The sequence below is a fragment of the Nelumbo lutea genome, chromosome 2 (genome assembly GCF_056320005.1).
Source record: "Nelumbo lutea isolate HS-2025 chromosome 2, American lotus-T2T, whole genome shotgun sequence".
Classification (NCBI taxonomy): domain Eukaryota; kingdom Viridiplantae; phylum Streptophyta; class Magnoliopsida; order Proteales; family Nelumbonaceae; genus Nelumbo; species Nelumbo lutea.
Genome location: NC_142685.1, coordinates 65,057,378 through 65,071,194, shown reverse-complemented (window position 1 = coordinate 65,071,194; position 13,817 = coordinate 65,057,378). Strand labels below are relative to the sequence as shown.

Genomic DNA, 13,817 nt, shown 5'->3' with positions numbered 1-13,817 from the left:
CATCCATGAAGGACTATGCAGAGGACACTTGGGGGGCAGAGCGCTCACCCAAAAAGCACTGAGGCAGGGCTACTACTAGCCTACCATGAAGGCAGATGCACTCAAGCTCGTCAAGAAATGCGACAAATGTTAGAGGCACACCAACATCCTTCATCAACCTGTTGCTGATCTGAAGTACTTAACCAGCCTGTGGCCCTTCGCACAATGGGAGATCAACATCCTCAGTCCATTACCGGGCAGAGGAAATTCTTGGTCGTAGCAGTGGACTTTTTCACAAAGTGGGTGAAGGCTGAACCGTTGGTAGGCATTACAGCTCGAAACGTGCAGAATTTCTTCTAAAAGAACATTGTATGTCATTTCAGAATACCCAAGGTGATGATCTTGGACAACGGGAAGCAATTCGAAGACATCAAATTTCAGAATTGGTGTATCGAGATGGAGATTCAACAAAACTTCACTTCAACGGCACACCCACTAGCAAATGGACAGGCTGAAGTGACAAATAGGGCTATCCTCCGTGGACTGAAAGCTCGCCTGGAGCAAGCTAAAGGGTTATGGGTGGACGAGCTGCCTAGTGTCCTTTGGCCCTATAGAACGACCATCAAGACTGTGACTGGTGAAACGCCCTTCAACCTGACGTATGGAATGGAGGTCGTGATTCCAGCAAAGATCAAAGTGCCAATGTTGCAGCTTGAAGCATATAACGAAGGGGCGAACGACGACGAGCTCCGGACTGACTTGGATCTAATCAAAGAAGTACGCGACTTGGCCTATATTTGGACTGTAGCTTACCAACAACAAGTAGCCCGGTACTACAATGCCCGGGTCAAGAAGCGATAGTTTCAAGTTGGTGACCTGGTGCTCTGCAAGGTAATGGTACTTGAGTCCGACATGGGCAAGCTCGGATCGAACTTGTCAGCTCCATATCGAGTGAGACGAGTGCTTGGCGAAGGCACATATGATTTCAAGACTATGGAAGGAAAACAAGTACCTCGAGCTTGGAACATCAACAACCTGAGGAGGTACTATCTATGAGCTCACGATTCCAATTTTAACACAACAAAAAAATTTACTAAGTCCACAAGACCATCGAGCTAGTCAAAAGGACGTCGAATTGGAGAGAGGACTATAAGTCACTCCTAGAGCCTAAGGGCTATGGTGTCGAATTGACAAAAGACCTTGGCACAATATAAGACCCAGTTGCCTCTTCGGTATGAGCAGATAAGTCCTAGTCACCTCTTCGACATAAGTGTACTAAGACCCAGTTGCCTCTTCAGCATGGGCAACCTAAGACCTAATCGTTTCGGCATAGGCAACCAAAAACCCAGTCGCTTTGGCATGGGTAAATAAAGTGGCCCATGCGTAGACAGGTTGGCATATACCCTACAGTGCTTGTTCACTTCGGCGTACAACAAAATCGAGTTATTCCTACTTAGGCTTAGGTCATCAGATCGGCACTTCAGGAGTAATCCATACTTAAAAAATTTTGCACAACAAGGAGTTTTGAAACTATTGTATTGCATTAATAAAGTGAAGTTCGAAGTACATGCCAAAAAAAAGAGACTTCAACTACTCAACCAAGCTCGAAGACTCGAGACATCCAGTATGTACGGGGGTCCAAAAAAAGAGGCAGATAGTTATTAGTCGATGTGGGGCTCCTCATCCCCAATAGTAGCACCAACAGGTAGTCGGTCTCCATGTGATCCTCAACAGCACCATCTCCATCTCCCTCCTCTGTTGTCTTGTCACTGAGGAGGTCATCGTCGCTCTCCTCATTGGAGTCTAGGTCATTGGCAGCCTCAGTGGCCATCTCCTCGGTGACCTTGGACGTTATGATAACACTAAGGTCGAGCTGGGAGAATTTGCGCCGAGTCAGCCACCTACTAAGTTTGAAGCCTTTGCGGTAGGCTGTCGTGCCCGTCTCGATTAACAATTTGTGTTGCTCCTCTGAAGACTTGTATTCCTTGATTGCCTTGACCTTGGCCTCCTTCAGTGCTTCGGTGAAGATCTCCGTGCGCTCCTTCACAAGCTCCTCGAGGTTCTCCTTTTCCCTCTGGAGGGCCTCCCTCTCCTCTTTGAACCTTTTCTTCTCTTCCCTCAGCAGCACGATCAGCTCCTTTTGAGCTCGCACATCATTCTCTAGCTTATGAATCTCGTCGTGAGCTAAATTCAGTTCATGCTAAGCACTTCGGGAGGTTTCTTCAGCCTAGAGGGCTCACTTCAGCTGCACCTCGGATTGATAGGCAAGAGAATGGATCATGGAGTTCACCTGCCAAGGAAGAAACAAAATCTAAGTACCAAGAAAAAGTAATAGAAAGTATAGTCCAAAGATCAGGTACGTACCACCATGCAATGAGTCGCCACCCTGGCCTCGAGCTGAGCCACTAGCAAATCGGCCCAATGCGCGACCTCCTCAGCGAAAACCGCGTCCTTACTCTTGAGGAGACCAAATTTTAGAGTCAAAATGCTTCGAGCTTCCTGGGATGTGTCATCTCTCAAAGGAGTGGCCGCTTGGGTGGGCTGGGTCTTGGACACCGGGGCCTCCTCGGGTAGGTGAGATGCCCTACCTTGGTCCTCCTTAACCAAATCAATAACCGGAGGGTGCTCGGCAACCGGAGGATGCTCGGGGGAAGCAATATTGACACTAGAAGTGGTGGCAGCCTCATGGAGATGGGCCTTCTTGGAGGCCTTCCTTTTCTTCCCCTTCTTCATGCTTTCGAAGAGCTCAACAACAGGGATATCAGTGATGGCTCCTGCAAAAAGTAACGAACAGTTTAAATCACAAGATCAAGATAAACCATGAAGAAGAAAGCAAGTACGACAATCATGATAGCAACCTACTAGGAGGACTCAGCTCAACTTGTATGAGTTTTTCTTTGGTCATGAAGTTCTCGAACTTCAACCCAAGCTTCGCCCAAGATCGGACTTCCTCCTATGTCTGTTTGTCCAACCTGATATCGGGGTCCTGAATAGCAGGCCTCTAGTGAGTTGGAAACGACCACCTCATAGTGTTACGGACTACGAAGTAGCGCCTCTTCCAGGCAGGGACTTTGTTTGGGAGTTCGTTCAAGATTTTGTAGCCAGGACGGGGAAACATGTAATAACTTTGCATGTGCTCGAGGAGAACACAGGTATAATTCGTTTTAATGGAGCAGATCGAAGAAAAGATGCCGATGTTCAAAGTCATGGAAAAGGGTGAGGGTACCTACAATGTTACGAATCGAGTTGGGATGGAGCTGATCTATGGCGATGTCAAAAAACTTGATGACCTCAATGATGAAAGGGTGAAGTGGGAATCACAGCTTGGCTATGAGCTGCTCCTCGAACACTACAATCTCATTATGACCGTGATCCCAAGGAAAACTACCTAAGGGAATACTGTATACAAGGCTATCGAGCAGCCTACACCGAGCTACAAGGGACAGAAGCCTGTCAGCCGTCATCATAGAAGGGCCGAAGCTGTCCGGTCCCCGAGCCCGATGCGAAGTGGAGGCCCCCTTGCCGGAGACCTCGTGCTCTTGCTGAGGTGAGTCCGCCTCAGGCGGGTTGGAGTCTGCACTCTGCATTGAGGTATCCACCTCGATAGGGTCAGACTCTGCGGCCTGTGCTGAGGTGCCCACCTCAGCCCCGACGAACTCTCCACTCTCATAAAAAATGCTACCCAAATTAAAACTAGACATATTGAACTAAGAGGAAGAAGACAATAGGAAATGGAAACGAGGAGAGACGAACTCAACAAGAAGACCGAAGGAAGTGAAAAGACCTCGGGTGCAAAGGCAACTGACATCGAACTGGAAGAAGTGAAGCGCGACCTCAACAAACTCGAGCATGCAATATGTGGCGAGAAAAATGGGTCCTTCTGGCCCTTATTTATAGGCACCGCAATTGGAGCTCAACGGTCGAGATCTACACGATCTGACAGCTCCCATGAAAACCGGCTGCACACCATCCGAGGTCAAAATTAGTTAAGTGCGTGTTTTGATGTCCGCGGAGTTTATAAATGGTGTGACGTCCGCGCATACCCGGTACGCGATCTGAGTATTCCCTAGTCGAGCCAAACGGGTTAGATAGGTCCAACCAAAGGGTCCCCTTCCGAACCACCTGAAAATCTTGCCAAATCCACCTAGGCTCACCATGAACTCCCCATAATAGGTCGGGACCCTTGGCACGGGGAGTGGGGGGCAATTGATGATGGGTGATTTGGCCCGACCTAATAAGTAAGGGACATGTGGATGCGGCCTGCCAGCCAAACGATAGATCGGCATGAGATGCCATGATAGCACCTCGGTACCAGAGTGCCTCGATACCAGAGCACCTCAGTACCAAAGCACCTTGGTAGCCACACATGCCGAGGTATCACGTAACCGAACCTAGAAGGTCGCCAGTCATCTCCGAACTTCCCGGGATCACGTCGTGTAATCGTAGGCCTTATCTTCTCCTCATTCAAATTGGAGGGAAACGATAAACCTCATTAATTGACACGTTACTCTCCTACCAAAGTGGAATGGATACCAATGTCACGGGACGAAGATTCTAGGTCAGCTATATAAGGGCATCAACCCCCAAGACTCAGTATGCACGATTACTTGCTCACTAGCATTCTAGCACTCAAGTTTTCAGTTCACCAAAACAATGTCAGGCTCGAATTTGGCTAAGCTTAAAAGCTCGCAAGTTCGAAATTGGCTTGATTAGAGCTCAACTATGAGCCAAGCTTCCTATAAAAAATAAAAATTAATTCATAACGATGAATTGATGATTACTAGAACTTTGAATTAAGAATTCAAAATAAAAATATTTATTTATTATCTAAAACAAAAATTTAGGAATTATAAAAATTATTTATTATCATACATATAAAATTAAAAATATTATATATAATATTTATTATTATACATATAAAAAATTGTTTTTATTTTACATACAAAAATAAGAATTATAAAATATATTTATTATTATACATAAAAATAAATATATTACTATACATATAATAAAAATTATTTATTATATATTTCGGCTTGAATACTTTATGAAAAGCTCGATTCGCTTCCATCCCTATTGGTGGCCTTTTCCTCTATAGCCAAGGCTTGGGCCTCGAGTTGGTAGAAGCATAAGCCTTTGGGCCTTTAGCCTCATCATCCCTAAGGCCTATGCCCCAAGTATTGGCACTGTCAGTGGACTCAAGGCTGAATAATTATATTTTTATAAGGGTAAACTTGGGGTTAAAGGAAAGTGTACAAACCCCATAAGCTTAGGGCACATTTTCTATGTTATTTTGGAATTAGAGTAAAAAGTTAGAAGCTAGATAGTCAAAGACGAGAGAAGAAACTAAATAGATCAATAGACGAACCAGTTAGGGAGTTACCAATTACCTGTGTTAAGGGTGAAAGACTATTGCTTTATTGTAGTAGTCATCCATTGGGATTATGCTTTCTCTTTTAATTCATAATGATGAATTGATGATTACTAGAAATTTGAATTTCTTCAAGTTATATTACTATCTCTTTTTGTTTCTTAACCATTTAAATTTTCTCTAATGAATTATTTATTTTAATTGTTTTTTTATTATCAATTTATTTGCTCTGTCACATTTGTATAGAAATGTCAAAAGGAGTAATCAAGGAGGGGATAGAAAAGAATGAAAGCACACCTTGTAGGGACTCATCAAAATGTATCTCTATGCAAAAAGGCTTCAAAAGTGGTAAAAGAAATCAAAGATTTCTTGCAAAAGTTTAAAGAAAATCAAGAAAAAATTGTAGAGAAAATGAAAGAAATTCGAAGAATGGGTTATTATGCTAGAGTCCATTGGTGAGGCATCATTAAAACATAAAAGTGAAGAGGCACAAGGAAATTTGTTTAGTGGAAGTGGCATCACTTCAAGCTTAAGGGGTGTAAGGGCTCTCCTATGGACCACTTTGTTGTTTCCATTAGGTCTCGAAGGGGGTCATGGACCATGAGGAATTGTCAAAACCAAGGGCTTCATACATGTGTAAGACTTGTATATAAGAGATGAACATCACTTACAACCCAAAACCTAAGCTATTGAGTTATGGGCCACTCTTGTATATAAGTCTTTTGCACTTTTTGTGTCTTTCCAATGTGGGATTCTCTTTCATTCCTCATTTCATATACCTGCTCACATGTGCATCCCAACAATTTTTGGTCAAAATGCAAGTACATGTGAGAAGCAAACCACATCTAACCATCATTAGAAGAAAGAAGAAAGAAATAGGGTTTGTGGATTGGGAGATTTTTCTTTGAAAATGGCTTGCCATTTAATTTAACCAATTCCCCTTCTTATTTTAACATGTTTGAAGTTGTTGGTGCATATGGAAGAGGATTTAAACCTCCCACCATTCATGAATTGCCTACTTGGGTTTTGAATTAGGTGGTAAAGACGATAAATGATTTTAAAAAATCATAGGAAAAACATGGGTGCTTGATAATGACAAATGGGTGGAAAAATATTTCAAATTGAAGTTTGACTAATTTTCTGATTAATTGTCCTAAAGGGGCTGGATTCTTGAAATTTATAAATGCAAAATTGTTGTTTAAGCTTCTAGATGATGTTATGGAAGAAATTAGATAGAAAAATGTGGTACCAATAATCATAGATAATGCTTCCAATTATGTAAGGATGATGAAATAGGGGTGGGTCCATATTTAATCTAATTATAAACGGATTAGATTTAGACAATCAATACTGTTTTAACCTAACTAAAATTATTTTATATACTATTTGTGGAATTTACTCTTTTTAAAAATATGAAATATTATATATAACAAAAACTACAATAAAACTAGCAAACCTTTATATAGTATCGCCTACATAATCAATTCAGAACAGAAAAATTGGCCCCACCCAATAATTAATTGGGGCAAACCACATAACCAAAACTGATATAATCACTTGATTGAATAGAGTTGATCCATTGACAGCCCTATACTTGGAGGGTTTGTGAGTTATACCCTACAAAAGATGGCATGAGGCCCAATTGCTTCATGTCACCTGCATGTTTGCGGTTTGAACTTGTGGCTCCTCAAAAGGAGGGATGCCTTATAACCAAATTGACATGAGTGGATATAAGTTATTTCTTTTTAAATTGAATTTTTGAATGAATTATTTGTTTCAAAATATTAAATAAAATCTGATTTTGCATATTTGAAAGAACAGAAAAGAAAAAACTGCCTGTAAAAGAATTCAGGTCCCGTTTGATTCACAGGAATAGGGGCTCGGAATCAGAATTAGAATGAACTATTCGGATTCCAACTATTTGGTTGGACAAAATCAAAATCCCATTCCTATTCCTGTTGGAATGACATTCACCCAAAAGGACCCTTAATCTTAAAAAAAAAACACAGAAAATGAAACATTTATAAAATCTTGATATATTTCAAGGGAACTATTTAGAACATCCTTTTATTCTACCCTACAAAATCTCTTCGAAAACCCTTGTCAGAAGGGTTTATGAATCATATACCTCTATTTTGCCAAGTTTTCATTTGTTACAAACAAAAGTAGGATACATGAGCCAGAAACAATTTTCTAAATGACAAGAATGACCTCGATCCATTTGACATTGTTAGAATTAGTTAATAGGGGCATTAAGTCTTTTTCATATTATTTTTCTCTCTTGTGCTTGTTATAACTTACCTAAGGCTATTGTAGTCATTTCAGATTTAGTAGAATGCTAATACAACTTGAGTCGACAATAAGGAGAGAAGATTAGATTTCTCCTTGCTAGTCTTCCTCTTTTGTTCTCATTTTATTGTATTTCTCTTTCTATCTTCTTCTCTTTCTTTCTCCTATAATTTTCTTCACCTTTTCTTTTATTTATTAAAGTTGGAACATGGTAGCAGAGCCTTGAGGTCGACTGTACTGTTCATGACATTGTTCATATCTCAACTTTTTGTGCCCTAAGAATAGAGAATATTCTCTATTTTTTGTTGGAGAGGAAAATGACTTAAGATGATTGATCGCCCACTTGGAAAAGAGGTTTTAATGCCTCAAGTTGCATTGTTGTGTGAGTTGGTGGTGTTTTTCTAAAAACCTCTATTCAGCATTTCGAAGAGGGCAGCCTTGTGATGTCTAAAGTTGTAAGGTAGGTGTTCCTCAATGTGTGGTGATTTTGTAGTGGTTTGTGGTGTGGTGATACCTTGTGGTAAGTGTGCAATCTTTCCCAATTATTTCTAAAGTAGAGGGATGATGTTTTTCCTAAAAAAAAGGTGTGTTATAGTTGTTGCATACCAGCTGTTTGAAAGTTTGCCTAGGTGATAAATCAGTGATCTCTTCTCACTCATGGCTTCATCAAATAGTAGCACTAAATAACCTACCGTAGTTGTGCAATCAGATTTCATTACTTTTAAATTAACTACGGTGAAACTCAATGGCACTAATTATCCCATGGGCCAAGTCGGTTGAGGTATCTCTCATTGCAAGAAATAAGTTGAAGTACATCACAGAGGGTCCATTGAAAAGTGAATCAGAGGGGTACAATGAATGGGTATAAGAGAATGTCCAAATTATGACATCCCTTTGGAATAGTATGGAGAATCACATTAGTGTAAACCTTATGTTTCTAGACATGGTTAAGGAGATTAGGAACTATGCCAAGCAATTGTATTTTGAACAAGACAATGTCACAAGAATTTACCAATTATACCAAAATTATTCTTCTCTTCAACAAGGGGATAAAAGTGTTGAAGAATACTATGCTTCTCTAAAAAGCTTAAGGAATGAACTCAATGTTTATCAATCCCTATCTATTGATTTGAAGACTCAACAAGAACAAAGAGAACATCTAGATGTGGCAAGGCTTTTATATGGGTTGATGTCTGAATTTGAACAAATACGGGAAATAATCTTAAGGAGTAATGATCTTTCATCCTTGTTCGAGGTTTTCTCTCGCATAAGGAGAGCCTCAAATATACATAGTGATCATCCCCCACCTTCAAAGAGATCATCCATGGTGGTTTCTAGAGGAGGTTTTCCTGGTAGAAATATGCGTGGTAGAGGTGGAGGTAATGTGAGGGGTTATGGTTGTGCGCCTAAAAGTGCACGAGGAGGTGGTGATGGTAGTAGTGTTAGTAGTCATGGTTCAGTTTGTGAGTACTTACATTGTGGATGAAAAGGTCACACAATCAACTTTTGTTATGATCTTTACGATCATCCATTTTCTTAGGCTAACCATGCAATGGTGGAATGTGACTTTGTGAGTCTTAGTGTGGTTGAAGATGCTTCTACTTCCAATGTTGGTAAGGATAAAAACAATTTCAATCTCATGTGAGGAGTATGAAAAGCTTCACCAGTCTGCCTATTATAGTTCTACCACTGCTACACTTGTGAAGTTAGGTATTGCTTGCCTTGTTTCTAGTTCTTCTCCTTTACCTTGGGTAATTGATTTTGAAGCCTCAAACCACATGATTGGCTCTTTAGATATGTTTGTATCCTTGTCATCACCCTCTACCTCTCAAACCGTTACCTTAGCTGATGGTTCTTCTCCTGCTATTACCGATACCAGTAATGTGTCTTTTGGTTCCAACCTTAGTTTATGCTCTATCTTTTATGTTCCCAAGTTTCCCTTTAATCTCTTATATGTAAGTAAGCTTACTCAAACCTTTCATTGTTCAATAACATTTTATCTTTCATATTATGTCTTTCAGGATCTCAAAACAGGGAAGACGATTGGTGGCGGTCATGAGGTTGGAGGATTGTACTACTTGGATGACCATGGTCCTTAAAAGGTTCTTCATTCCTCTCTTACACCACATCTGTGACATTGCCATCTTAGTCATTATTCTCTGTGTGTTTTGAAAAAGCAAGTTCCAACTTTGGAGTTTGTAACTCAACTAGATTGTGAGTCATTCCAGTTAAGTAAACATCATAGAGTGTCTTTTGTTCTAGGGACGATAAGAGAGTTCTAAGTCATTTTGCTTTAGTCCACTCAGACGTTTGGGGTTCTAGTAGTGTGTAATCTTATAATGGATTCAAATATCTTGTAACATTTATTGATGACTATTAAAAAAAATATATATATATATATATATATATATATGCTTACTTAACGAAGGATCATTTAGAATTTTTCTATATTTTTCTATCTTTTCATGCTAAGATAAGGAATTAGTTTGGTGTAGACCTGTTCATGGGTCGGGCTTTTACTCTTCATGAATAGAAATATGTTAGGCCTGAGCCCGAGCCTGGCCTGACCAACAAGCCTACAACTTGGGCCCGAGCCCGAGACCAAAGCACGATGGTGATTGTGTTCACCGGAGCTGAGTTCGCGATGACTGTGAGTTGCGATTTTAACAGTGAAAAGTGTGTCAGTTCGCATCTTTGTGTGTGTGTGTGTGTGTGTGTGTGTGTGTGTGTGAGAGAGAGAGAGAGAGAGAGAGAGAGAGAGAGAGAACTCACTGCTGCCGTCGATGTCTGAGATTTGAAAGAGAAGTGAGAAGAAAAATGAGAGAAAAAGAAAGAGAGAGAAAGAGAGAGAGAGAGAGAGAAAAGAGAGAGAGAATGATAGAAGGAGAGGACTCACTGCCGGAGTTGTTGCGCCGGTGAATGTTTGCTGCCTTGCCGGTTGTGTGGCTGCCTGAGAGTGTGAGGGCTAAGGAGGATGTGAAGACTGAAGAGAAGAGAGGTTTAGCTAAGGGGAAAGATGTGAATGAGAAGAGAGGTTCGGCTTAGGGAGTTAGTGTTTTTTAAGTTTAGTCTATAGGTCGGGCCAGGATGGGCTATTTTGGAAAATCCCAAGCCCGGCTCGAATTTATTGCGGGCTGGGCTTTTTGGCCCAGGGTTAAGCCCGCGGGCTCATTTGTGTGTTCAAGCCCGTCGAGCCACCCGACCCATGAACAGGTCTAGTTTGGTGTATGCATTAAAGTGTTTCGTTCTAATAATTCCAAGGAATACATTCATAATAATTCAATCTTATTTTCACTCTCATGGTATTATACATCAGTCCTCATGTTCAAACACTCCTCAACAAAATGGTGTGGCTGAGAGGAAAAATCATCATGCGATTGAAACTGTTCGGGCCTTGTTGATTCAAATGTTAGTCCCTAAAATCTATTGGAGTGATACATTTCCCACCTCTTGTTTTCTTATAAACCATATATCCTCTTCAATCCTAGATGGTGAGTCACCTTTCTCTATCTTATTTCCTTCCACTTTGCCTTTCTCTTTTCCTCCTCGTGTATTTGGTTGTGTGCTTTGTTCACAAATTGGGTTCAGGCCATGATAAACATGACTCCAAAGCTATTAAGTATATTTTCTTGGTTACTTTCGTACTCAAAAAGATTATAAGTGCTATGATCTTATTTTATGAAAAGAATTTGTTGCTTCGTATGTTACCTTCTTTGAAAGTTTACCCTATTTCTCTAGACGTGAACCTTCTCCTTTTATTTCTCTTCCCTCTAGCTCTGGTGATGTCTTTATTCCCTTGCCTACTATGGAAGAGCCTATTTGAACATCTATTAATAGAGTGTACTCTAGACGTGATAGACAATCAAAATTATTACTAGTAGTTAATCTAGCTCCAACTTTTGACATGCCACCATAGTCTTTTCCATTGATAGATCCACCATCCTTAGATCTTGATCTTCCTATTGCTCTTCGTAAGGGTAAGTGTACTTGCACAGATCATCCCATTTCTCGATATGTTTCCTTTGCTTAGTTGTTTCCTTCACATCAACGCTTAATTTCCCTTTTATCCTCTGTTTCTCTATTGTGTTCTATACAGGAAAACCTCTCATCTCCTAACTAGAAGAAGGCGATGGATTAAGAATTTCATTCTCTTCAATCCAATAATGCTTGGGATATCACTTCCTTACCACTTGGAAAACAGGTTGTTGGTTGTTGATGGGTTTATATAGTTAAACACCGTCAAGATGACAATATTGAGTAGTTCAAAGCTCGACTTGTTGTTAAGGGGCATACTCAGACCTATGGTATGAACTATTCAAAAACCTTCTCTCTTGTGACTAAAATAGGTTTTGTTCAAGTGCTCATTTCTTTAGCTGCCAACTTTGATTGGCCCCTATTTCAACTTGATGTTAAAAATGCTTTTCTCCATAGTGATCTTCAAGATGAGGTATATATGGAGCAACCCCGCTCAAGGGGAGTCAAGAAATGTGTGTTGATTGAAGAAGGCTATATATGAACTGAAGCAATCACCGTGGGCATGGTTCGGTCATTTTAGTAGTGTAGTGCAAGACTTTGGCTTGAAATAATGTAGTATTGATCACTTTGTGTTTAGTAAGGACTTGTCATCTGGGAAAATCATTCTAGTAGTGTATGCTAATGATATTGTTCTCATAAGCAATGATATACATGGAATTGATAAATTGAAACAGTTCCTACAGCAACACTTTCAAATTAAAGATCTAGTTACCTTGAAGTATTTTCTTGGAATTGAGGTAGGTCGATTGAAGTGGAGAATCTTTGTGTCCCAACGGAAGTATGTTTTGGACATGTTGGATGAAATTGGGTTGTTGGGATCCAAGCCAGTTGAAATTCCTATGGATCCCAATGTGAAGATCCTATAAAGTATCACAGACTAGTAGGTAAGTTGATCTATCTTACATCACTAGGCTTGTCATCCCCTTTAGTGTTTGGAGTCCTTAGTCAATTCATGCAGAATCCAATAATTGCTCATTGGGATGGTGTTATGAGGGAGTTGAAGTATCTAAAGGGTGCTCCTGGTCGAGGGCTTTTGTATAAGAAAGGGGGAGATATTTCTCTGGTAGGGTACTCAAATGTAGATTGGGCAGGGTCTCCAATGAACAAGAAGTCTATTATTACAGGTTATTGTACATTTTTGTGCAAAAATTTTGTTACTTGGAAGAGCAAGAAGCAGAGTGTGGTTGCTAGGAATAGTGCTAAAGCCGAATACAGGGCAATTGCCCATACTACCTATGAACTAGTTTGGTTGAAACATTTTTTTTCAAGATATGAATATCACAATTTGTCAGCTCATTAAATTGTTTTGTGACAGCCAAGTTGCAACACATATTGCCTCCAATCCTGTCTTTCACGGAAGAGCTAAATACATTGAAGTTGATTGTCATTTGTGAGAGGGAAAGTGACAAGTGGAGAGGCTTTTACTCCCTATGTTAAATTTGATGACCAAATAGTTGATATTTTTACTAAAAGTGTGGATCGCTTAAGGATGCATTATATTTGTAATAAGTTGGAATTTTATGATATATATATGCTCCAGGTTGAATAAGGAGTATTAGAATTGTTAGAATTAGTTAACAAAGGCATTATTGTCCTTTTTTATGCTATTTTTCTTTCTTATGTCTGTTGTAACTTACTGTAGTCGTTTTAGTTTTAGTAGAATGCTAATACAACCTGGGTCGACAATAAGGAGAGAAGATTAGATTTCTCCTTGCTACTCTTCATTTGGACTGTTTGAAATTTTCACCAAATATAAATTAAAAGGCTGTCCATATAAGGCATTATGGCCCACCTCAGAAAACCAGAAGCTTACACTTCAGCCAAGCCAAAGGGGCACAAATTAATTCCCACCTGAATAGCATATAAACAGTGTTTGGTGAAAAATCCAAAAAACTCAAATTTACCATCCAACAAAAAAGGGACTTTGTTAAAATGGGTTCTCTAAAAAAGCTCAGTGAAGACAACTGAACTTAAGATTTAACCCTCCCAAATAAACCCTTAATGTGACAAAATACCTTGACAAATGTAGGCAAACACGAGCACGATTAGTTGAACGCGATGTAGTTTCAAAAATTTAATTGATCCAACTTTCCACTAATATGCCAAAATTTAATTTAGTTAAATCCATGTAGCTTCAAAAATT

General features: G+C 40.0%; 1 protein-coding gene across 1 annotated transcript; it reads left to right on the top strand.

Moving 5' to 3' along the window:
- The first annotated feature begins 204 nt into the window (after positions 1 to 204).
- Positions 205 to 840, top strand: LOC148871242 (uncharacterized). The gene is made up of 2 exons (XM_088970019.1): positions 205 to 278; positions 363 to 840. Exons 1-2 carry the CDS (start codon positions 205 to 207, stop codon positions 838 to 840), a joined length of 552 nt encoding a protein of 183 aa, XP_088826145.1.
- Positions 841 to 13,817: the final 12,977 nt, after the last annotated feature.